Source organism: Numida meleagris, chromosome 12 (genome assembly GCF_002078875.1).
Source record: "Numida meleagris isolate 19003 breed g44 Domestic line chromosome 12, NumMel1.0, whole genome shotgun sequence".
Classification (NCBI taxonomy): domain Eukaryota; kingdom Metazoa; phylum Chordata; class Aves; order Galliformes; family Numididae; genus Numida; species Numida meleagris.
The window spans coordinates 9904540-9925854 of NC_034420.1; the positions used below are offsets into that span (position 1 = coordinate 9904540).

General features: G+C 52.9%; 1 protein-coding gene and 1 long non-coding RNA gene across 2 annotated transcripts in view; one reads left to right on the plus strand and one right to left on the minus strand.

The window, feature by feature from the left end:
- HRH2 (histamine receptor H2) overlaps positions 1 to 7157 on the minus strand; it is an 11250-nt gene extending 4093 nt beyond the window's left edge. The window contains exons 1-2 of the mRNA XM_021410752.1: positions 6537 to 7157; positions 1598 to 3107 (exon numbers count right to left, since the gene is read on the minus strand). Coding sequence (XP_021266427.1) covers positions 1598 to 2688 — 1091 coding nt within the window. The 5' untranslated portion in view covers positions 2689 to 3107; positions 6537 to 7157. The remainder of the gene's footprint in view (positions 1 to 1597; positions 3108 to 6536) is intronic.
- Positions 15162 to 16472, plus strand: LOC110405318. Its single transcript, XR_002442803.1, has 3 exons — positions 15162 to 15234; positions 15915 to 16016; positions 16384 to 16472. It is a non-coding gene; the product is annotated as an uncharacterized LOC110405318 (long non-coding RNA).

Consider the following 21315-nt stretch of genomic DNA (forward strand, 5'->3'; position numbering starts at 1 on the left):
CCCCCGTTCTTGACATCCCCTGAGACCACCCATGTTTGTCCAGTATTCCTATCAAGGTTTGCTGGTCTTTTTCCTGTGTCTCATAACAGGAAAAAACACAAAGGGTAATATTACAAAACACTTTCCCCTGAACAGCCCTGTGGGGTTGCTGGGCTCCAGTCTTATTTGGAGGGAGATATGTGTCTGTGAGTGATTTGTGCTGCTCGGTTCTGTTAATGTGGCTGGGGAGAGGGACCAGGTCTCTCTGAGCTCTTGGTGACATTGGCTGTTGGGCTTTGGGTGAGTCCTGTGCGGTCCTGGGGGGCTCGGGCACCCGGTGTGTGCACCCCTGATGGGGAAGGGGGGAAGTGGGAGAGCCCCACGTCATCCTCGGTGCATCATTTCCAGGCAAGTGAGTAGGCAGATGAACAGGGAAAGTAAAACTGATAACTCAACCTTCAGCCCTCACGTTGACTTTTATCTGATCACAAGCAGAAACCACAGCAGAGATGCTGGCTGGTATGGGAAAGAGCTCTCTGGATTTATAAAGGTCAAGAAACATCCCCCTTTTTGGGTCTTCCCCTCTGCTTCCTGCAGTGCATGATATGTGCCCCACTGCAGCACTGCCTGCTGTTCAGCCTCTTCCCTCCAATGTTCTGCTTCATTTGGGCACAAATCCGGAGGGGAAAGATTTACTTCTGGAAGTAAAGGTGGAAGGAGGTGGGAGATGCTCACCTTCTCAAGGGTCTCATTCAAATGCACTTGAGTGTTAGGAAGGAGCCAGACCTGCCCAAATGACTGAGCCCCAGCACCTGATCCAGTCTATTGCTGGGCTGTCCCCCCGGGTTCTCTGCCCTCCCCTGGGTATGGACTGTAATGCTGTGCAGGAACCAGCTGCTGTTTTGCATTGCACAAAGGGATTTAGTTAACAAATAAAATCCCACGTGGTGCTTCACAGGAGCAGAGCAGGTCTCCTTCCAGCCCTGTCTGTGTCTGCAGAAGCATCTTTACTGTGCCTGAGCGTGTTGCAGGCTGAGCCTTTCAGGCTGCTCTGCCCTCTGCTTCACCTCCCCACTTTCTCCTTTCTAAGGCTTCACACCGTGTTTTGGGGGCAGCACCAAGGGCATGTGCTGCGTGGAGTGAAAGAACAGCTTATCAACGGGATGGAAAGTTTCTGGGCTATCGGGGGTTATCAGTTACTGCTGCCTAGAGGTTAGATTAAGGTCTGGGAGCAGCAGTTCGCATCATGGCACAGCACGTGCTTGCACTCTCCTTATGTTCAGGTGGGCAAAGGAGGTGCAGGCAGGTGCCTGGGCATGGTGCTTGCATCCCGTCCGTCCTCCCCATCGCTGCACCCCTTCCAGGGACCTGCCCCCCAGTGGTGCTTGGGGTACAGCTGTGTGGGGATTTCTGGCTCTGTGCGTGGCTGTTTGTGCTCCTAGAAAAGTTTGCCAACCTAATTTTAGCTATTTTTGCTCCGGAGATGGGAATGGAACTTGCTGTTGGCTGAGCTCACTGCTAGGGCAGACTGAGAGAAGCATTGCTGGGTGTCTGAGCTGAGGGGGTGCCCGCAAGAGCCGGGGTGGGGACCAGCAGCGTGACTGGGGGGAGCTCTTACCTCTGCAGGGCTCCATCTACCAGCAAGGTGCCCTTCCCATTCCTCATCTCCAGCTTCAGGTGTTTCCCCTCCTGCCCATCCAGGCTCTCCTTGCTGCTCCTGCCCCGGGGCTGACCCTTCTGTAGGGAGCTTTTGCGGTCCCCCGTCCTCCAGCAGTGCAGCAAGTGCTGGTATGCCACCCGAAAATCTCTGTTGAACGTCCCATAGAGGATGGGGTTCAGTGCTGAGTTGGCATAGCCCAGCCAGAGCACGATGGACATGGGTGTGCCTTTCACACTGCTGTCCCCCCACACCCCTCGGTACGTGAACACCGTGAAATAGGGGAACCAGCAGATGATGAAGGCTCCCATCACCACTGCCAGTGTCACAGTGGCTTTGTGTTCCTTCACCATGGGTGGCAAGGGGCTGTTGCTGCTGCAGCACCACGTGTGGTTTATCCTCTTGGCTTGCTCCCTCGCTATCTTGAATATCCGGTAGTAGGTGATGCACATGATGACCAGAGGGATGTAGAAGGTGAGCAAGGAGTCCACCAGCCCGTACACAGAGTTCACCTCCAGCTTGCATTCCCTGGTGCAGTTGGGTGTTGTGTTCTGGACTGTTGTCCCATTGGTATTCCACCCCAGGTGGATCGGGAGGAAGGAGACCATCAGCGAAACCGCCCAAATAACAACCAAGCCCACGGCCACGCGGGACGGGGTGACCAGCTGCCGGTAGCGCAGCGGGGTGGTGACGGCAAAGTAGCGGTCCAGGCTGATAATGAAGAGGTTGAGGATGGAAGCTGTGCACAGCATGACATCCAGGCTGAGGTAGATGTTGCACAAGGTGCTGCCAAAGGGCCACTCGCTAGTGAGCTCGTAGAAGGCGGAGAAGGGCAGCACCAGCAGGGCCAGCAGCAGGTCGGTGATGGCCAACGAGACGATGATGCAGTTGGTCAGGCTGCGGAGCCGGCGGTCCAGGCTGACGGCCAGGCACACAACGATGTTACCGCAGAGAGTGAACACGATGAGTAGGGCCAGGCATGACCCGACCAGCAGCTGCAGGGAGAAGTCCATGGTTTTTGAAGGGTTTGTGAGGTTGCTGCATGTATCCATAGTGGAGTCGCATGGGTGGAACGGTTCTGCTCACAGTGGCTCTATAGATGCTTGGAGTCAGCCTCCACTAGGCAGCCCTAGAGTTTCTTCCAAGCCGATCTTGGGCCTGCGACAGCCTTAGAGATCACAGCAGAGTCCCCTTCACACATTCAGCCTTGTCTGCTGAGCATGACGTTACCTAGGAATGATGTGCCCCTGCAACCTTCTTGTGTGACCTGGTCCATCTGGGGCTGGAGCTGATCACATGGCACTGCTGGTGGGTGTCAGCTGCTCCCTTCTCTCCTGCAAAGCCCAGCAGGGTCAGATGCTACAGGGTCAGGTCCCCCGGGGTTTTGTGCCTGCTTTGCTCTGTGTGCTTGTGTCAGAGATGGCGGCCAGCAGTGCTCATCAGGGACAGAGCTCCTCTACCCAAGGACAACCTGCAAAGAGAGCACCAGGTCAGGGCCATAGTGGGCATCAGTTCCTTGGGCAGCCCCTCCAGAAATGGGGCATCTGCACCTCCCTGGGTGCCCTGGCTCATTTAGACCTGAACTGGAGAGTTCTTTGGCAGCTGGGGGCAGCAGGGCCTACTGGCTGCCTCTCACTTTGGGGTGCCCATGTAGTATATGGGTGGTTTCAGAGGAAAAGAGTTCCTACAGGCTAGTGGTTAAAAAAAAGAGCTGGATTGAAATGAGGAAAGAGCTTTCCAAAGAGAGCAGTGCACTCCATTTATGCAATCTGCTAAAATTAATCAGAACCGTGTGATTCAGGAGGCTTCACAGCTGAACTTCCTAAACTTTGTGGCTGTGACAGCACTTTGAGCAGTCCCATGCCTTGTGCTGGTCCCTGCTGTTAGCAGCCACGTGGCTCAAGCAGCCCAGGGAGGAGATCTCCCATTGCTCAGAGGCTCCTGCTCCCCCGGGCCCTGAGCAGAGCAAGATCCAGACAGGCGCCAGCTGCTTCAAAGGGAATTGGGAGCAATGAACCCATGGGGGTGCCTCGCATTGGGGTGAGGATTACAGGGAGGTGGCAGAGTGGCTCCTCATCCCCTGCCGCAGCATGGGCTCTCGCCATGGAAAGCTCTTTGTTCACACACAAAAGGAGCGTGGCACAAGCTGAGCGCTGCCTGCCTGCTGACGGCAGCCAGGAGAACAGGTTGTTCTCGGAGAAGGGTATTTCCAAGTGAAAGGGATGTTTTTTCCCATTGCTCCTAACGCGCTGGAAATGGCAGGATAAATTATAGGGGGAGTAGCGTGCTTAGAAAAATGCAGTGGGTGGATCACAGCCTCCCGCGCGGCGGCTCTGCCACCCACTAACAGCCGCCCCTGTGCCGGCTCACGTGGACTCGGCCAGGGCTGTGCTCGTGGCCCAGCATCGTTGCAGGGCAGGGGCTCTGCTGCCCTCCTGGTGCCTGGAGTCGCAGCAAGGAACCTGGTCATGCTGCCTGTGCCCAGCGGTGTGGGTGGGACCCTCCTGGCCAGGTCTGCTTCTACTGTCGTATTCAAAGCCCCCCGTGCAGGCGGTGCTGCAGGGCAGCAGATCCTGCAGGCTGGGTCGGGAGGAGTTCTGCTTCTTCTTGCTTCTCCCGTTAGCTGAGGGCAACGAGCAGGCCCTCTGTATTTCTTGGGCAGGGAGTAGGAACATTTCCAAGTGTGACACAGAGCTGCCATCCATGGGGATGGAGCGCCCATCTCCGCTGAGCTGCTAGGAGCCTTTGTCCCTTAGAATGGGGCAGGTGGAAGGCTGCCCCGTATTCCATACTGTCTCATGGAAACATTCCCCAGGTGACGGCTGCTGGCACACGGCGCTGCAGGAGGCATGGCACTGCATGGCAATGCACCCTGACCTGGACCTGGTTTTGGTCAAAACCCTCTCCCCAGACAGCAGAGAGCTGAGCAGTGCAGTGCTGCTGGGTTGCCCCGTGGTTCCTTTCCCAGTGGTACAGGGCTCTGACGGGCTCTATGGCTGCTGTGAGAGCTGCTTAGGCAGCAGCTGTCTTCCTACACACACCCTGGGGTTCCCTGACAGCCACACACTTCTCTCTATGCTGTTTTCACTGCTTGGGGTAGAGACCTTTGCTGTTGTCCCTAAGCATGTGAACTCATGACAGCCCGTTTGGTTTCGGTTGAATTTTGGAACCTTTGGTTCGTCTCCTGTAGCTCTGAAGTCCCTTGTGTGGTTCAGCAGTTCTCCCAGTGTTCTTGTCAGTACATTTTCTTAGAGATTTCCATGTTCTGAATCAAGATCACTAATGAAAGCCATTAAATAAAAATTTGCCTCTAGTCTGATCTTTAGGGAACTCTATTAATAGCCTCGAGTGCATTAGCTTCTCCTATTGCAGCACACTACCATCTTCCCCATCAGCCTGTCCTTTAACCTTACAGTTCCTGCAGTAATTCCTGCCTGAATGGATATTTTTTGTTCTGTGGAAGCCTGTGGACACTTGGTCAGCTTTGTTCCCACTTAAAATGCTGATTATCTCCTCTAGGGTGGGGGCTGTGGTTTGTCTATGGGAAATTTCTCATTCACTCTCCCCTCTTTCCTCCCTCCTCCTTTAGCATTCTTTCCTTCGGCGTTGTACATTCGGGCACTTTAGACACTTCTGCATGGAGGCGAATGGGATGTTGCGCCCGGTTCTGCAGTGCAGGTAATGTTTGCTGCTCTCCATTCACGTATTCCCTCTTCTGGCTTAATAGGTTTGTGGCAAATTCATTAAAAGCAGATGGGCAGGAGAGAGCACTTGGCGCGTGCCTGGACATGGCAGTGGGTTTGGGGAGCATTTCCGGGTCCCCAGACCTGAGAGGTCTCCATCTCTTGCATTAGTATGGAGTAAGGTGCTGGGACATGTCACTTAGGGGCAAAGCCAATTTCCTGACCCCACAGAGCTCAATGCAAGGTGTCACGGCTTTTTCCAAAACTGTGCTCAAGTGTTTAATCAAGAGATTAAACACGTGGGTTCAGTGAGAGGTGCTTGTAACAGTGCTACGCAGCAGGGAGGGGATTTCTGCTGGCCTGAAAGCGGATGTTTGAGGTTTGGTGGTGGGAGCAGGCAAGGCTGGGGGGAATGGGTACCCCAGTGAAGGGCTGTTCCTATCTGGTGCTGTAAGCGTGCCCCAGCTGACAATGAACAGCAGCAGTTGCTGCCTGTGGGGTGAGCAGAGGGGCTGGGAGGCAGGAGCTGATCCTATCAGGACTGCCAGCCCCCGGAGAGCAGGGGCCTTGTGTATAGCAGTGTTCAGGATAGCCCCGAATGCAGACAGCCTAAAGAGCGATGCAGAAATAGGCAGAGAACCTTCGGCATTTGAAAAGTTTGCTCTTCAGTGACTGCATGAGAGGTGAAACTGAAAACAGAAGTGCTGGGCTGGCGGATATGCTTTTAGCTGCACAAGTCACAGCAGAGAAGCTTGGATTCGGCTTCCTGCCCAAAGCCCACAGCTGGGTTGAAGAAGAGCATCCCTCTGGTCCTGGGGGAAACATCCCCTCCTATGCCTGGGTACCGGTCCCGGGGAGCAGAGCAGCTGGGCCGGGGCTGGTGTGCTCAGAGAAACGGCTCAGGCAGCTCGGGGCAAGAAGTTTACTTTGGAGCAAACCTCGTGGAGATGCTGCTGGGGAGAGGCGCTTTGCTCCTGCGAGTGCCGAGGCAGGGCAGTGCCGCTGCCCCCGTGCTAGTCCTCTCTAACCCTGCTGTTCCCCCTCTGTCCGCCCCCAGGCTGCCCTGTGCTCCGGGCAGTGCGTGATGGAAAGAGCACAGAACACAAAACAGAGCGGGGTGCCCTCCCACCCACCGACCCCTCTGAGCACTCGCTTAGAAATCCCTTTAGCAGCGGAACAACGAAGAAGAATGAAAAAAAGTCAGGTCAAAGCTTTACCTGGGAGCGGTGCCGGCGTTCTGCAGCCCTGCAGGAGGTGGGAGCCCCGCGTTCCCCCGTTGCTCGCGGATCGCCGTGTGCCGGAGCAGCGCGTGTGCGAGCGGCGGCCGCCAGCTCCCTCCCTCCTCCTTGCCCACCAATATCCAGGCAGCGCGCTGACTGCGCTGTGAGTCACGGCACCGGTGGGTGGGATCAGAGCCCTGAACTCAGGCTCCGAGGTTATCATCCGCTACCAGCCCAAATGCCGAAAGGAGCCGGGCACGCGGCGTGCGGGGCTGCCCTGAGCCTTGCCCCGCACCCTCCCGCCCTGAGCAGCTCCGAGCTGCGTGCGGGCGCTTCCCGTGGGGGGCTGGAGCCGCTGCTCTCGGTGCAAACCTGGCTTTGCAATTGGCACAAGCCCACGACGAGCCCGAAGCTCGGGCATCCCAGGGGGCTCAGAGGGTGCAGGGAGCGTCGAGGCTCTTTGGTTGCACGGCGAAAAGAGAAGTAAAAAAGGAGCAGAAAGTTGCAATGCTGGAGCGGGGAGCTGCAGCCCCGCTGCTGGGGTGCAGGTTTGCTCCTTTTGCAGCTCGAGGTGACAGGAGCAGCCCACGCTGCTGGGTGTGCCCCAGGCTGGTGGCAGGGGTGCTCTGGGCTGAGAGCTGCCCAGGGCTGCACCGAGCTCTGCCGGAAGCGTCCCCTGCATATGCGGTGTCACGGGGAGCCAGGCCAAGCGACGAGCAGCAGGGGCGGCCTTTTGTGCTTCTGGTGTCTTTCATTTGTGGGTTTCCACAGTTAATATCTGCTGGGTGAGCTGTGCGGGGAGCTGCTCCCCCTTTTCTGCTCTCCCTCTCGTGCTGGGTTGTCTGATATCTCCGTGCTGCTGGGGGAAGTCATGCTGACCATTTCCATGCCCCCGCAGCGAGCAACCAGGGGCTGATGTGTCACGCTTCTCGCCTTGTGCACCCTGGGATCCCCATGCTATGTGGAGCTGGGTTGTGATCCCCCAGTGCACCAAACATCCCCGCCTCCATCCCCGCCAAGCAGAGACCACTGCAGCCCTGGTGTGCGCAGCAAAACGGCCTTGGAGTGTTTGTCTCCGCAGACACAAACTCAGCTCTTTATTTCGCAAGCTGGGGTTCTGCGGGAGCTTCAGAGTGTTTCTGCTGGCCGGCAGCAAGGTGGTGTGCAGGGAGGGAATGCTCCTGCAAAACAAGGCTCAAATCTGCTCAGGAATGTTCACCAGCTGAAGTTGCTGGGGTGTTGACTCCTTCTGTCCCTTGGCTCTGCTCGAGGGGGGATCTTTTGGTCTGGAATCTGTCTCAGGATGAGAAGTGCCCTGTAGCAATATGGAACTCTGGTGATGGGGGCAGAGCTGTCTCCAGTCCCTTTGCCCTAATCTCTCCCAGAGTAAAGTTCTTGCTGTCTGGCGGCAGGAAAACCCTGCAGGCTTGGAGCTGAGCATGTTCCATCTTCCCCTGGGGAGCTCGCAGGGTTCAGAGCCCCATGAGGATCCACCAGCCCCACAGGCTGCATGCGGGGTGCTGGCAGGGACATGGGAGCTGGCAGCTGAGTCACTGCTGCGTCATTGCTGGCACCAGAGCTTGCCAGAGAAACTCATGGACTGGGATGTTCCCCACATGGGCAGGCGTCCTGTGTGTCTCTAATGAGCGGTTCATTAAAGGCCAAGACAATGCTGGGAACTGGATGTTGGGGAATTGCAAATTAAGTCAGGGAAACTTTGGGACTCCAGGAACAGAACGCAAACGCGGGGGCTGCAGAAAGCTCTGATGGGGAGCTGTGCCTGGGGGCTAGTGGGGCAGCATGGGGCCGGGGGTCCTGCTGGGCTCCAGCCATGGTCGAGTGGGTCAGTGCTGTGCAAATGGGACTTGCGATAGGCTGCTTCCTACAGAAGGTGCATGGAGAGGTCCCAGCCTGCTCACAGAGAGCTGCTCTTCCTCTATGGATGGGAGAGATTGGTGTCTCACTCCGATCATCAGGACACACAGTACAGCTAAAAGATCAGGATCTCCCAGATGTGCTCAAGTGGTTATATATATTTGGAGTGCCACTAGTGCTCGCTGTTCTGGGAATATCTTTGTCCCCAGGCAACTTTGCTATACAGAGACCAGAGAAGAAAAGTTTGCTCGAGCCTTTCCCACCCTTCTGGATGCCGCAGTGCTGATCCCAATCGGAGCCAGTGAGATCCCATCTGCTGTACTGCAGTGTCAGACTGGAGGCACAGCCTGTGACATATTTCTGTACGTTCTCATAGTGCAGGGAGAGGATGTTAGAGGTTTATTTCCAGTTTGCAGATCTATTTGTGTTACACAAAGCTCTGCAGACTCTAACAAGGACTGGAGGGTGCTGGATTGCTGGTATTAGGCATCCTGCAGCTGGCTAAGGGCTACATGTTTTGCATTGAGACAGGTCCTCAATCCACCCAAGTGCAGCTGGCCATAGATGACACCTGGAGCAGGCCTATTGGAGTGGCCAAAGCCAGCTGTGACCTTGGTGAAGGCTGCAGAGCTCTGTGGATGAGGAGGTGGCCTGGGGGATGTGACCCCAGAGGAAAGCCTGTAGGGTTCTGCAGGAGCAGGCACTGTATCCTGTGTCTCTTCGTAGTTTTGCAAGAGCGAAGTAGGGCAGGAACCTCCCTATCCATGAGAGGAGAAGCAGCCAAGGGCTTAGTCTGCAAAAACGAAGATTAATTTAAATTTACTCATTGCGAGAGTCACATGATGGAAGGAATTTCTTAAGGAAGCTGGGGTTAGACACAGTCTCAAAGGCTGCCTGGAGCTCGGCATCTGACATTGCCCACACACGGCCCCTGCACAGCCACCGGTGTGGGAACAGCTTGGAGTGAGGGTCCTGCTGCCTGGACGGGGTCACTAAGGGGGGGTGAAGGCTGAGGGACAGCTGTGGGGACACCGCTGTGACAGCACCAGGCAGGTGGGTCAGAGCCACCGCACTGTGCGGGAAGGGCACAACGAAGGCCTGCAGGAAGCACGCAACCAAATATATATATTTTTCCCTTATGCAGCCTGGAATGAGGCCAAAAACCTAGGGCTGGGATCTCTCTCCAGACAATTAATTATTGTGGAGAGACGATTTGTTAAGCAAGAGAGGCTTTTAATTTGCAAGAGCTCATCTATTCTTATTGTATCTTTTAAGCTGAAGGAAGCGGAGTTGATCAAAATAGGCTGGGAATAGAAGATTTTAATTTAGAGGCTATGTTCAATGTGCTGACAAAAATAAGAAATGGCATTCTCAGAAGAGCACGCTCCCCCCAAAACCCGGCTGGAGCCTGCAGGGAATGCTTAGGAACAATTCAGATCATTAGGAATATGCTTGAAAAATCTTTTAGCGAAACTCAGCTGGACTTGCTCAGAAAAGGACCGTCCTTGGATTTGTGGGGTGAGCCCTTCCCTTTCCTTTGCTCGGCATTGAGCTATAGCACAAAGTATATAGCAGCTTTGTAGTGCGAGGCGGTGGTGAAGGAGGTGGGACAGGTTGTGGGTGCCCCATTGCTAGAGGTGCCCAGTGCCATGGCTGGGCCCTGGGCAGCCAGATGTGTGTGGGGGGCAGCCAGCCCATGGCAGGGGTTGGGGCTGGGGGGGCTTTGAGGTCCCTTCAACCTTGCCATGATTCTGTGAGTCCGAGAGGGATGCAGTGGCTCTTCAAAGCCATCAGCCCGGTCTCCTTCTTGCACTTGTTCTTGTTCTTTGGAAGTAGCTATATTTAGAAACCTTTGTGAAGTTGCACGGTGACGCTTTTCAAAGGAAAATGTTTTTTTTTTTTTTTCTTTGAAACAACTTATTTAGAAATGTATGCTTGTTATCTGTGCAGTAGGTTAGGCTGGGAATGGAAGCGATAACCCTTCCTGCCATGACTCTGAATGCGTCACCTACAAACATCCCAACTCATTGTCCCAATTCAATGGGAGTTTTGGTAACTCCATGCACAGAAGTCGTTTCTTGTCTAGTTTAACGAAATAGCCACTAACTGGAAATGAGACACTGCTTTCTGTCTCTCCAAAATGAGCATCGTGCCCTCAGGCTGCGGGTCCGTGGGAAGGAGCCTTGCTGCAGAGGTTGCACAGTGGCTGGAGGAGAGGAGCCAACCCCCAGGCAGTTCAATTGGAAACAGAATCAACTGTTAAAAAAATAATAATCTGTAATGAAGCGAAGGCAAAAGGGAAAGCGGGCTGAAATTCAATTAGAGCTGTGCTGGTTCCAGCAGTCCCCTGCGGCCCCTTCCTGTCTGGAGGGAAACGAGGCGGTGGGGCTGTTCCTGTCGGGGTGCAGGAGGGGGAGAAATTCAAGGGTAAATCGCTGCAGAACAGCAAAGCGCAAGTGGGCTGTGCAGCACGAGCCCATCAGCAGCGGGGGCTGTGCGCTGTTGGCGGGGCACTGTTCTGTTGCAGATGAGGCACGTTGCAGGCGCCACTTTCTGCTTAGCAGAGATGAGGATTTTCCTGGAAATCCTGAGAAACCAGACGGCATCTCAAGTGCTGCAGTTCTGGGAAGGAGAGGTAGCGCTCACGCATATGCCGAAGGCATGGTTTATGACAACCTGCCCCACACCGTGACCCACGGCCAGAGCTCGCTGCCCTCTGTCTCCTGATCCTGGACGATGTGACACTTCCCACTTGCACTTCCTCTCATCTCGTGCCCTCTGTGCACCCGCAGGATGTTAGAAATAGCATGCTTTTGTTTTGGATCGCGCTCAGCCTAACTTTAATCTATGCCCCGTCCTTCCTGTACAGCAGCTCAATTTCTTCTTTCCTTCTTTTCCTCTGATATATGAGGCTAAAACTTCTCTCGCTATTTTTCTTCGCATGCTCTGCAAGAGCCGGTTCAGCCTGACCTCTGCCAGATCCCCCTTTATGCTTTGGGCGTTTCAAGACATGCAGGTAGGCTGCCTTTTTTCTTTTGCAGCACAATCTCTTTACCCCTTTCCTTATCAGCTCTCTCCATCTCTTCATGTAGCTATTTCCTTGCCCAGCACAAAAGCCTTTCCTGGGCTTGAAATACATCTCTCAAAGATCGAGCATGTCCAGCCCTTGAGAACTCACAGAGTGGCAAGCACTGCCACCAAACCAACCCGATATGCTGGTTTCATAAAAACAAGGTCACACATCCCACTTAGTTTTATGGTGTTGTTACTCTCCTTTTTATACGTTTTAATTAAAAAAAAACATTAAAAATTAAAATAAGTTTTTTTACTTATATATATGAACTATATTATATGTTTTATGAGGGCTGCTGTGGAAGTAATACCTCCTATTTTACTATTCTACACGACATCAAAGGCAGAGATGTTGGTGGGATGGCAGTGGAGGTTGAACCTTTCCAGCAACATCACATTACACGTTGTTGCTGTGTGACGGATGGCAGCAGAGGGGCAGTCTGACACAATGGCCTCTGACATGGAAGTGCATATGAAGCAAAGGCGGGGAGCTGAATTCCTCGATGTGGAAAAAAATGGGACCCATTGACATTCATTTCTGAACATTTATGGAGCCCAAACAGTGGATGTAGCACGCTGAGGCAATGGGTGCTGCGTTTCGGCAGTGGGGACAGTGACAGTGGGTCAGCTCTGCTGGTGCAGGTTGTTATGAACGTGGCATGCAGACTCTTGTTCATCATCACTGGTGAAAATGTATCGCTAATGGTGGTGACTGTGTTGAAAAAGAGTGTTTTGTAGCTGAGAATTTGCTCTATTAAATAGTGTTATTGTGCTCCTTGTATCAGTTGTAAGTTCCATGGAAACAATTAGGAGGCATTACTTTGGGAGCAACCCACATAGATGTGGCCCTAAGCAATTCCTCTTCACTCAGGGCAGCCCAGGCAAGCCGAAAGGTCGGACACCCAAAGGTGCAGAGCCACTAAAGGAGCTCTGTGTGCATGCCCCAGAGCTGCTGCCCAGCTTTGCAGCGAGTCCCCCCAGCACAGCGCTGCGTGGGGGCTGCGCAGCACCACAGGGGAAGCACCAGGACTGCAAGGAAGAAAGCTCCCAAGGATCGAGATGGGAGCTGCTCCCAGTGGTCTATTTTTGTCTCGTTCTCTTCTAACTCTGGGGATCCACCATTTCAGAGTGATGTTTAGCAGCCATCCTGCTCTGCTCCCTCCGTGAGCTTGGTCCTGCTGTTACATGGAAGGGGGACACAGAAGGAAGCATCGCCTGCCCCTCGTCTTGCTGCCTGGTTTCCAGGCAGGGGCAGCAGCATGAAAATCAGCCATGGCCACGCTGGAGGGCAAGGAGAGAGCATGGGAGCTGTGTGGGATTTGGGGCATGTGGATCCCAGAAGAACCATTAAAGAAGGAACGGTAACACAAGGCTAAGGGCAGCTGGAGAGCACTGTTTTCTTTGGCCACGTGTAGAACAGCAAAAGAAAAATGTAGAAAAAGGAAGAGGAAAAAGCAAGGCCAAAGCCCAAAGATTCTATTCAAACACTAGCGGAGTTTTGGACAAGCCAGCCCTGGGATTTGGAACTGTGTCCTAGCCAGTTCATTAGCGGGTTGCTAATTAGTGAGGACAGTTTCCTGTTAAAGCCCAGAGAGCACCAGGTCCCCTCTCAAAGCCCAAAAACTGGGCTGGAAGCGCGGCTGGGAGCAACAGTGAGGCTGCAGGGTCCTGTTCTGCAGTGAGATCGACAGGTCCGGCTGCAGCTGCGGCTGCGGGAGGGAACATTCATCCTTTGCCCTCCAGCACCGATGTGCTCAGGGGCTGTGGGCCCCCAGCACCCAGAGGAACAGGGCTAAAGCTGAGGGGGCTGTGCCTCAGCTCCTATGCAGCCGTCCTCCTTCCTAGCCCAGCTGCCACAGACAGATGTGACTGCTGCCACCATGATGCGACGGCCGTCCCGTTCCTCTTGCTCTGCAAGGAGAACTGTCGTCCTTCGGCAGACTCAGGGCTGCAGCCCAAGCCCAGCCCTGATGCTGAGGGTGCTCTGACGATGCAGGAATGCTGGAGCAGACATCACTGGAGTGCCGCGGGGTGGGAGATGTGCTCCATCTGCTCAGGGTTAGGAGAGACATCCACAGACCCAGCAAACAGGAGGCCTTCACTTTGCTGCCAACACAACTTGCTTTTCTGAGGCGTAACTGTTGTCAGAAATCCATGGAGTCAAGACCCGGCATTTCTCTACTTCTGAAGAAAACTCAGCCCAGTTTGCTTTCCTCCAGTGAGAACAGCTCTTGTCTCTGAGAATAAAATCAGAAAGTGAGCAGCCTCTGCTTTCCTCTCTCATTTAGTAATGGTAACTGGGGGGATCACCTTGCAGGGGCTGGCAGCCTGGCTGTGCTCTAGGCTGCACGTGGAAATCTCACCCATGCTTGCAGGATGTTTTAAGCATCTTTCCAACCTGATGATCCTTTCCCGGTGCCTTAGGCACTACAAGCAGCATGATGAGCTCGCCACCACGGCTCAGCAGCATGCTCATGTGGAAAATCCCTGGGTAATTTACCCAGAGTGGGATCCTCTGATTTGCTGACATCCCTCATAAACAGAGGCAAACATGAAAGGAACGAAAGCAGAGGTGCTAATTTGGAAACTCATTTTGCCGAACTCCTCACAGAGTGGTAACGGTCAGCAGGGAGCCCCAGTGATAAATAATGGTTGTTGAATTCCTGAATTGGCTGTAAATTGGCATGAAGGAGTGGCATCCCCTGCACGAGGCATAGCTCAGTGAGTTACTCCGCATGACATCCTTGCTAGGTGAATGCAGATGTATCTTGGGCTCTCTGTATGTTCAGGAGAACGGCAGCGGCTCCTCCTCCCATGGGTACTCGCTGTGATTTATAACAGCCACTTGTTTATTTTGAAATGTCTCTACTGTATGTTAAATACCCTGGAAATGTTGTCCTGTAAGCGACTCCAGAGAGATTAGCCCCATTGGAGCCTTTGGCTGCAGCTTTTGGCTGCACGTCCTTTGAAAGGCACAACAGGCTATTTAAGAAACATGTCATGTTAGGCAAACTGTTTGCAGGCTGAAGCCATCCAACAGCAGTGAGTGATGAGTGCTTCATGCACCAGAAGATGTAAATCTTCCCTTAATCCTGCCTGCCCTGCGGCCAGCCTGTCCCCAGCCACTCCGGGACTCAGTGCTGTGTCCCCTGAGACATGTCATCCCAGCTGCAGGGCAGCGGTCACTGCTCTGTGTGCACAGAGAAGTGCAGATGGGCAGGGGATGGCTGTGGGACCCCACCGAGCACTGCAGTGTGTTTTCCTCCACAGAGCTGGGAGCAAAACTCCCCCTTGGCTGCAGCCTCTGGCTCTCAGAAAACTGAAGGCAACGTGAAGCCATCAGTTCAAACTGAGTCAGCGACCCAAAAGCTGGAACTGAGGACACAGCCCATAGTGATAGATGTTCTGTCTGCAAGGTCTGCTTCCTTTCCCATGCAGGGTGCATCCCCCCATCTTGGACTGGTTTCTATAAACTCAAAACAAGCTCAGGGATGGCTACAAGAGCTGTGGTCGTAGCCAGTATGACCTTTCCAAGCCTGTCCTTTCCTTGAGCTGGGGCTGGAGCACAGCTTTACAAGCCAGAAGGCTGAAGTCAGGATTGCTTCATTCAGCAATGTTGGGAATGGCTAATAAACATTACTAAAAGCTTGCTAATAGCTTTAATTAGGCTGCAGCTGATGCTTCATAAGTGGTTCTCTTTCCTCCTCCACCCCTTCCTTGCAGCTATTTCCTGGTGGAGCTCAGGAAGGTGAGGTGCATTAATGCTTCTTGGGGAGACACAGCTGTGAATTCACACTTTTTGGTGGCTTTTATTTTTTGTAGGGATCTCTAAGGTCATCCATCTACTGCTGCCTGTCTGGCCAAAGTGTAGATGGGACGTTCACCTTGCTGAATGGGAATGAGCATTGTGTGGGGGTTTGATAAACCAGAGGTAGAATGAAAATGTAGCTTTGAAGAGCAATTTACCTTTGCTTCTGCAACCCTTCCAGGCTGTGAGAACCAGCAAGCTGTGTCCTTCAAGCCATGTAATCTTTGTCCCCCCCTTGGATGAAAGAAACCGTGATAAAGGGGTTTGAAGAAAGAGTTCACCTTAAAGTGAAAACTTTGTTGTTGCTGTAGTTCTTTTTCTTCTTTTTTCTTCCCCTTTTTTAACCTTCCAGCTTTCCTGCAACAGCAGGGACTCGCACACTGAGGCATGAAGCTGCTTTGTGGCACACAAGATTTTTAAGCTGCTTCAGTACTGAGGATCCTGGCCACAAAAGTGCAGGGCCATGCAGGTCCTCAGAGCCCATCACCACCCACCACCACCCACCACCTTTCACGCCCATCACTTCAGCACAGAAGCTACAGGTCCCCAAACACGCCCCCAGCAGCCCCTGACTCAGAGCATCACGTGCTGCATTTCTCATCCAGATGCTCCACTTGCAGATGCTGGCTTCCTTCTATGTGTGAGCACACCCGAGCTGTAGGACACCGTGGGCTCCTGCTGCAACATCGTGGAAAGCACTGTTCAGTGCACCATAGAGCAAGGTGGGTTGTGGAACCTTCGTGGCAACTGAGACAGCAAAGCCGTGGGGTTCTGCTGCTCTTTGGCTCAAGGGTCCTAATTCTGGCTCTTTCCTCTTACACTTTTGAGTATGGTTCTTATAATGCATCTGAGCATCCTGCTGTGCAGCCTCCCTCCACAGGGATGTATGAGTCTGTTTTGAAAGCATCTTTACTTCAAGCCCCCACAGAAATCAAACCAAACATACTTTGGAAAAAACGCCCATGCAGATGACTTGGAAGTGGCTCTTGCATAGTGCTGGCATTGTGTGCAGGCAGATGTCCCCAGTTTCTGCGGCCTTAAAAGTAAGAAAGCATAGCGATAGCATGAGTAGATCTTTCCTTCTTACAGAGATCAAAGCAAGGAGGAGGCTGGATTCTTGTGGCAGTGATGGTTTTTTGAGTGATGGTCTCACTGAAACCTCTTACAGAAAAAAAAGAAAAACAAATACAAGCTTCTGTTGGGAAAATACGTAAGTACTGTTCCTCCCACAGCCCTGGGCAGTGATTGCAGAACCTGGACTTGTGTGCATGGCTTGGGCTGAGGGACTGTATTTCCCCATGCATAACACCTGGGAGGGAACCAGTGTGGTAACCAGAGGGAAGCACAATGAGCAGCACCTGTGCATGTGAGGGCAGGCAGTGACGGCTCGGTGCAGGGCTGGTGTTCTTTCCCTGCAGCTGGACTGCTGTGAGAGCACTGCATTTTTCATCTTTAGCATCTGCTTGGGATGGCAGTGATCTCAAGTGGTGTGCACACTTCTCAAGGAGCAAGTGAGGTTTGCAAAGAGGAGGAGGAGTTCCGCCCGTCCATCCAGGAAGAGAACCACTCAGATCCATGACTAGTATGGGACAAGCTTTTTTTCTACAGCCACAGGGCTAGAAGCATCGGAGTTACTTGAGTTCTGAAAGAAAAGCTGAATTTGTCACATACAGTATCTGGGGCTCGAGGGAAAAACATTCCTCAAAATCTGACTAAAGACCTGGTGCATTTCTTTGCTGGTGACAGCGCTGTTGACCTCATGGATCTGAGTGCTCGTTCTTCCTGGCATCCCTTCCTGGCTGCTTGGGAATGGCTGCACTGCAGCCAAAGTCACATCAAATACAGCTCATAAAGTATCTGACTCCTGGAAGAGACGGGATTTACTTGGGAACTTGTTGAGGGCTTCCTGTGCTCTCTGGGAGCTGTGCTGCCCAAAGGGGCTGCAAGGAGGCATGGAACTCGCTGTAGGTTTGCTCCGTCTCAACCCTCACCCATGCTGGCTGAAGTGTTTTAGCAGCTGCTTCCTGAGGGCTGGGATGTGGCAGGTGTGGGGACTTTGTGACGTTCGGGCCCTGGGAGCACACAGGGATCTAAAACAATCCAGCCTGTGGCTGCTGTGGAACCAAGAACATGCCCAGCGCTGTACGAGGCTGGAGAAACAAATGCTTCCTTTGGTATTTCACACCAAACAATTTATTGGGAGCACAGCTGATAGAATTGCTGTACTGACTGTGGGTGAAAAAAAAAAAATACAGATCAAAGCAAGCAAGTTGGTACATGAAAAGGATGGAGATTTTTAGAGTGAATATCAGGGGAAAAAAAGAGTCCTGGGTGTGTGGGAAGCACATGCTGGCTCCTGGACCTGGGCTGCTGGCAAGGGCAGAGCTATTGGTGTGCACAAGCCCTGGTGGATGTATGGGTGTTCTGGCACCTTCTGCCCTGATTTTTCAGGACTCTGAGAATTTAACAAGCTGCCCAGGGAAATGGTGGAATCCCCATCCCTGGAGGTGTTCAAGAAACAAGGAGACGTAACACTGAGGGATGTGGTTAGTGGGCATGGTGGGGATGAGGTGTTGGTTGGACTAGATGATCTTAGAGGTCTTTTCCAACCTGAATGATTCTGTGATTCTGTCTTCTGCCTTCGGGAATTTGGGTTTTGATGGCTTTAGAAATTGTCCTACACCTGATTCCTCGCATAGCAGAGAGGTTCCAAGGAGCTCCAGCCTTCCCATTCAGTCTTCAGCGTAAGCCACGAAGTGGGAAATGCTGTGCTCTGAGTTCCTCAAAACCTGCCCTACATGTACAGAGCAGTGCCCTGGGGCGTGCAGAAACAGTGTAGCTGAGGACTGCGTTGTGGCAGGGTGGTGTAGAGCTGGGGCACCTCTTGATAGGAGCTCAGGAATGTCAGCGTGTCTGATGTGAAAAGGGCAGGAAATGTCCCCATTCAGAAGTTCCTAGGAAAATGTGGGAAAGGAAATCCTGGATGCTCCTGGTTGACTCAAAGGAACTGCTTTCTTTAAAAGAGATGGAATCATAGGATATGCCAGTTTGGAACGGACCCATGAAAGTCATCGAGTCCATCTTTTAATTTATAGGTGAAATATAGCAGAACAATTCTGAAATGGAGAAATGATGGGGAAAGTCCATTTTTACAAACAAACTGCCACTGAAGAGAAAATCAGAAATCTCAGGAAGAAAAAAAGTCCACCAGACTTGAAGCATCGCTATAGAAAAATTCCATTTCACCAAACAACTTTTCCTGGGGAGAGAGGTGCGGCGGGGAAGCTCCTGGGCAGCGGTGTGCAAAGCAGGCAGAAGGACCTGGGGAAGGAGATGCCTTCACTGCTGTGTCAACCAAACAGATACAAATCGCTGCCCTAAGTTTTGCACCCTAAAAACCTTCTGTGCCTTTTTTGGAGGCAGCTGCATCCCAGGGACCGGGAGCTGCCAGAGCCTGGCAGCGAGCAGACGTGGCGGTGCGGATGGATTTTCAACCGTTATTCAGATGTCACCTTGTCAAAATCCCTTTGGACATTTTGCTTTGCCGCCTGGGCCCTGTGCTCATGGGAAGGCTGCGGGCGCCCCAAGCTGCTCTGAGCTGGGTCTGGCATTACAGGTGATGCATGCTGTGCCTGCCACCAGCCAAGCCTGTCTGATTATTCAGAGGAGAAACGGAGAGCAGCGCTGAGCGGCAGTTATTAAAACAGGCACCTGTGGATGCCGTGCTGCGTGCCTGAGCTCTGCAAGCCCACACAGGTTTGCACAGTGCCTCGTACCAGCAGGCAATGTTGGTGTCGTATCTCGGGTTTGGACAACATAATTATCAGCACACTGCACCCTCCTGCCTCGGTGTAATGTGCTGCCAGGTTTGCATTAGAAAAAGGAAAAGAGGGGAAATTAAAAAAAAAAAAAAAGTCGTGTTTCCAGTGTGCAGACAGCAATAGAGATGTTTGTATGGCGGATGTGACTGGTGTAATCTTGGTTGTTACACAGTTCTAAGTGGGATTCGAAACAGTCAAAGATGCCAAAACAAATGTCAATGAGATGGATGGTCTATTAGGCGCAGCTCATTTGAATCACTCGTTGCAGGGAGGATTCCACCTGTTTTGTGATGAACCAGCAAGGCTGCATGAGAAGAGAAGGGTACGCTCAGCCTTTGGTCCCAGCCTGGGCCGCTGCTGTCCCCCAGTGGGAGGACACATGGCCGCGGGGACAGTAGCCCCAGCGAAGCAGACTGACAGTGTCAGGACACGGATATCTCCCATGCAAATGCCACATCTCTGCTTGCCCCTTCTGGGAACAGAAGGCACTTTCTTGTCTCCAGCTATGGCCTTTGCACATGTGACATTTGACAGAGGAAGCCCTAATTGCATAAACTAATGACTTGCAGAGCGTGTGCTCTCCCAAGGCTATCTGGTAATGGCTGGTGTTTGTCTGTGAAGGGGAGACAAGCCAAGCTAGTTTCAGGGCCAGCTGGTTTATATGCTTTTGCTAAGTCAGTTTGCTGTTGGTGGAACTCTAATTGATACAACTGTGATCTGGGGACCTCTGCTGTGCTGGGCAGCGACCTCCATACAAAGACCCCTCACCTGCACTCCCATTGCTCTACTGGAGGGGTTTTCTCTCACTCTTTCTGCTGGTTTTACTTCTTACCCTGTAATTACTTAATGCCTAAAGAGAAAAGAACCAGAACGAGAAATTTGAATGGAGAGATAGATGAAGAGCTCCTTTTTTACTGGAGATCGTTGGGAATTAATTTGATGTCCTCGCCTTGGTGCAGTCCAGACTTCATTAAAGCATTTGCACAACTCCTGGCAGCTGAGCATGTGGTGGAATAATTTCAGTCTCCCGACAGATTGAATTGGTATCTGCCTTTGGGTTTGGCTGGTCTCATTTAGGAAGTGTTTGTGTTGCTTGCCGCTGCACAGAAGGGACTCTTCGTACTCTTTTGCATAACAAAGCGGCGCGCTCCTTAGCAGGGCATGCAGCGGCAAGGAGGCTGTGGAGGCAGCGGGTCCGTGCTGCGGGTTTGCTGAATAGATGGAGGAGTGAGAAAGCAATGGGACAGTGCTCATGGCTGTGAAAACAGGATCTGAGCTTGGCCCCTGGGTCTTTCTCATAAAGAAAAAGATCTTGGAACTAGAGTGAAGAGGATGGAGTTTTCATGGGTTATGCTGAGCTAAGCACGCAGTGCTCCCCAAGGACCCTCATGTACCTTGTGTGCACAGCTGTGGGGCACACAGACCCTTCCATGATGGTTTTGCATCTGGAGCAGCCCAGTATGTTACCGTGATCTGACTGGGATGGGCTGACCCAGGAAAACACGTTCTGCTCTGCCGTGTGCTGCCGATGCCTGGGCCCCCCAGGGAGCAGCCGGCTGCGAGCCGTGCCAGCGTGTGACTCAACGCCGTTCTCATTGGGAATGGTGGGAGCCTGCTGGGCTGTGTGAGAGTGGCGAGAGCTGCCAATCATAATAAACACTTCCAGGAATTTAGCTCCTTGGCGTCTCTTGAATGGATAATGTGTGCACCGTGGGTCTGCTGGAAATCAGCCTGCGGTGGCTTAGTGGGGGATGGCTACCTGCTAAAATGGCGCTGCAGGAGGGGTTATTCCAGTTCTGCTAAATGTAGCAAACAACGCACAGGCCGTGACATGCTCTGTGGCTGCCCGGAGAAGTTGTGGATGCCCCAGCCCTGGAGGTGCCCAAGGCCAGGTTGGATGGGCCCTGGGCAGACTGATCTGATGGGGGGCAGCTAGCTCATGGCTGGGAATGGGAACTTGTAATCCTTGAGGTCCCTTCCAAACCGAGCCATTCTGTGACTGTGGGGTGGAGGTGATGGACCCAACGTACTGCTGGAAGGTCACTTTGGGCTGAGAGTGAGCTGCAGTTGTTGCCTTTTTGGTTCTGTTGGGGAGTGTGGACAGCTCACTCCAGCATGTGTGAGTGCCGCGGGGCTTGCCATGGCATTATTCTCACTTACATGCACGTAATTATATGTAGCAACTTCTTTGAAATAGTTT